We start from the raw sequence: 4,101 nt of genomic DNA, 5'->3' as shown, positions 1-4,101 counted from the left end.
ATCTGTACACATATACCCCTCTGACAGAGGAGGCTGGTGGGATGAGTTATAGGAGGACAGGCTCATTGTAATGGCTGGAATGGAATTAATGGAACGGAGTCAAACACATCAAACACATCAAAACTACATGTTCGACTYCATTCTATTCATTCCATTTCAACGATTACAATGAGCCTGTCCTCCTATAACTCCTCTCACCAGCATCCTCTGCCCTCTGACTGTCTKATCTGAGSATCAATACCTTAATGTTACATTAGTGGTGCTTCAACATATGAATGTTTAAATTATCAAATCAACAGCTAGATTTATTTACAGATTTATATGGTCATTTATATTAACAAATAAGATGTTTTTCAACAGAAATAATTTCTGTGCAAATGTGTTCCTAAGTAGGTACAGAGTTTAGTCTTATAAACTATTTTTGATCAAATAACCTACATCTTGCATTGGACATGTGTAGACCTCAGAATGACTCAGAATGACACAAAACCCACAAACACTTCCTGTGATACAAAGGAGGGTGCAGTTCATGTCACGAGTTAGAGAGCAGAATAGACAGACAGTTTTTAGACTGGAGGATAAAAAGTCTATCTCTTCTCTCTCTTCTTCTCTCTCTCTCTCTACTACAGGTGGATTCAGGAGATGCTGGAATCGATTCTCAGATCACTTATGTACTGTCCACGTTCATGCCCTCAGGTTTGTCCCTCAGAACTCGGGACCATCTGCAAGTGCACAGCTACTGTACATGCTTAAACTTTGGGCCTAACCATATCAACCATATCAAAACGCATATATGACACTTAAAACAGAAATGAATGTGTCAGAGCATCTGTTGAGCGTGAGAATAGAGCTGTAGATCTGCAGGGTGGTTTGAGACATTAGGAGAAGTGTGAAATGACATCAAGCCTTGTTACTTGCACTTCTTCTGTTTGGCTGTTACTAACGCAATAGGGCAAACTCGAATAAGTAACACACATGCAATGTAGACATGTAAAATACACATGACCCCCCTCAAACACACACTCATACATACATACACAACCTCTTACTCATGGAATTGTCTCTCTCTGATGTGCAGGTCCCGTTGATTGGATACACAGGCATTGCAATAAACATGTAAGTACAGCACAAATGTCCTATTCTTGTATTATATTATTGTTATATTATTATTAATGTAGCATTGTTTTACAGACAGACTGACTAGGATAAAGTATTCTCTTTCTCTCATTGTTCATGACTTTCAGTTTAAGATGGTGTTACATCCTCATAAACAAACCTTATGAATTACATTTACTGTACTGTAGATTCGACGCCCTAAAGTGAATCTGTCTTTCCTCTAGTCTGATACGTACCACGGCAATCCCCGACAAGACCAGCAACCTCAGCCCAGCCGATGGGTTGTACAGTCTGCAGCACACTGAACTACACCACTGGCTCTCTGTAGCTATGTCTCACACATCTCACACAAATACATTCTTTCTCACAGACATCCTTTGTTTATCACCATCCAGTTCCTGTAAATAAGTTGCCTAACAGGTAATATATCTACTGTATTACACATGGACAACTGACTTCTGTACATGTCTATCCATAAAATCTGTTACTGTATTAATATTTTATTTTTTTTTTTGGAGGGGTCCGGGGCATACTCCCCTTTGAGCATTTTTCTTATTTCTTCTCCCTAGTAAATGCTAAATCTACTGTATTATGTATATTATGTTGACTGTTTGATACCTCCTTCCATAACAGTTGGATACAATTAATTTCCTATTGGCAAAACATAATCCAAAACACAACCAAAACAAACTGCAAATGCATACAAACTCAAGTTGTTGAGTCACAAACTTGATGCATTTATTGGGTTTAAAGAATTTAGGACCAAAATACATAATGTTTGACTACTTTAATACACTATAAATTAATTTGTCCAAATACTTATGACTTCTTGAATTGGGGGACTATATACATAAAGTGTTTTTATATCTAAATGGTAAAACAACAATACCTTCAGAAAGTATTCACACCCCTTGACTTTTTCCAAATTCTGTTATGTTACAGCCTGAATTTAAAATGTATGAAATTTAGATTTTTTTGTTACTGGCCTACACACAATACCGCATAATATCAAAGTGAATTATGTTGAAAATTAATAAATTTAAAAAAGTGTCAATAAGTATTAATTCCTTTGTTATGTAAATCCAAAATAAGTCGAATAATACATTACATGGACTCACTCTGTGTGCAATAATAGTGTTTAACATGATTTTTAATGACTACCTCATCAATTATCTGTAAAGTCGGGTCAGTCGCGTAGTGAATTTCAAACACAGATTCACCCAAAAAAACAGGAGGTTGTCTAATGCCTCACAAAGAAGGAAACTTATTTGTAAAAAAAGCAGACATTGAATATCCCTTTGAGCAAGGTGAAGTTATTATTACACATTGGATGGTGTATCAATATACCCACTCACAACAAAGATACTGGCATCATTCCTAACTTAGTTGCCAGAGAGGAAAAAACCCACTCATATAGATTTCACCATGAGGCCAATGGTGACTTTAAAACAGTTACAGAGTTTAATGGCTGTGATAGGAGAAAACTGAGGATGGATCAACAACATTGTAGTTAATCTACCATACTAACCTAAATGACGGAGTGAAAAGAATGAAGCTTGTAACTGTTTGCAACAAGGCACTAAAGTAATACTGCAAAATTGTGCCAAAGCAATTCACTTTTTGTCCTGAATACAAAATGTTATGTTTGGGGAAATAGAATACAACACATTACTGAGTACCATTCTCCATATTTTCATGCACAGTGGTGGCTGCATCTTGTTATGGGTATACTTGTAATCATTAAGGGACTGGGAGTTTTTCAGGATAGAAAATAAATGTAAGGAGCTAACACAGGCAAAGTCCTAGAGGAAAACCTGGTCGAAACCTGCTTTCCACCAGACGCTGGGAGATGGAATTCACCTTTCTGTAGGATATTAACCTAAAACACAAGGCTAAATCTACACTGGAGTTGCTTACCAAGAAGACAGTGAAAGGCAGAGTTACAGTTTTGAGTTAAATCTACTTGAAAATCTATGGCAAGATCTGAAACGGTTGTTTGGSAATGATCAACAACCAATTGGACGGAGCTTGAAGACATTTGAAAAGAATAATGGGCAAATGTTGCATAATCCAGGTGTGGAAAGCTCTTAGAGACTTAGAGACCCAGATAGACTCACAGCTGTAATCGCTACCAAAGGTGCTTCTACAAAGTATTGACTCAGGGGTGTAAAAACTTATCAAAATGAGATATTTCTCTATTTCATTTTCAATGTTTTCAGTTTGTCATAATGGGGTATTGTGTGTAGATGGGTGAGACATGTTTTTTAAAATACATTTTGAACTCAGGCTGTAACAGAATAATAAAAATAATAATAATTATAATAATAAGTCAAGGGGAATGAAAACTTTATGAAAATATCCTAAAATAAAGGGGAAATTCTGTACTGTCTCTTTAATGAAAACATTCTATCTCAAATCTAAAATACTGGAGAAAAGAGCCAAATATATTTTTGGGACTTCACTGTCCACATGCATATGGAGGGGAGTGTATGACCGATAAATTATTCTGATTATTCAGATACCCTTACCTCTGCAACATTAGCTCACGCTTGCTGTATGMGTCTGGGGTTTAGGTTTCTGCTCTCTGTGGTTTTGTAGTGAAYRAGCTCCACATCTACTTCTCTATTCAAACAATCCTCTGACTCAGTCACACACCTTACTGTGAAGTCAGACTAACAGTATGTAGCTGTCTGACAAATGGCATTGTTCATCCCTGATATGGCTGGTCATCTGTTCTTGGTCATCCTCCTTTTTGGTGAGTTATTTCTACATTTCTACAGTTTCATCATCTGTTTGTGCTACAGGATATTCCTCTTCTTCTCTCCCCTCTTTTAGTCTTTTACTTTAGGAACTCTTGATATTTTTGAATCTCATGACTATGATGAGTGTCTTGTATCTTATTCCATTAATCATCTTATTTATTGCTCTCTATCATTATTTTACATTTTGTTCAGAAAATAATGGCCATCGCTTAAACCCCATTAA

The 4,101-nt window shown here is 36.4% G+C and overlaps 1 protein-coding gene across 6 annotated transcripts in view; it reads left to right on the top strand.

The window, feature by feature from the left end:
- The window catches only part of LOC112076279 (uncharacterized), a 47,078-nt gene extending 45,470 nt beyond the window's left edge, over window positions 1-1,608 (top strand). For 5 of the 6 annotated variants that reach the window (XM_070441243.1, XM_070441240.1, XM_070441244.1 and 2 more), the window contains exon 13: window positions 630-1,077. In XM_070441243.1, coding sequence (XP_070297344.1) covers window positions 630-797 — 168 coding nt within the window. In that variant the 3' untranslated portion in view covers window positions 798-1,077. The other variant, XM_070441245.1, reaches the window with a different exon arrangement.
- The last annotated feature ends 2,493 nt before the right edge of the window (window positions 1,609-4,101 follow it).

Source organism: Salvelinus sp. IW2-2015, unplaced genomic scaffold, assembly GCF_002910315.2.
Source record: "Salvelinus sp. IW2-2015 unplaced genomic scaffold, ASM291031v2 Un_scaffold3659, whole genome shotgun sequence".
In the NCBI taxonomy this organism is placed as follows: domain Eukaryota; kingdom Metazoa; phylum Chordata; class Actinopteri; order Salmoniformes; family Salmonidae; genus Salvelinus; species Salvelinus sp. IW2-2015.
The sequence above is the reverse complement of the archived record's forward strand: the minus strand, read 5'-3'. Positions and strand labels throughout refer to the sequence as shown.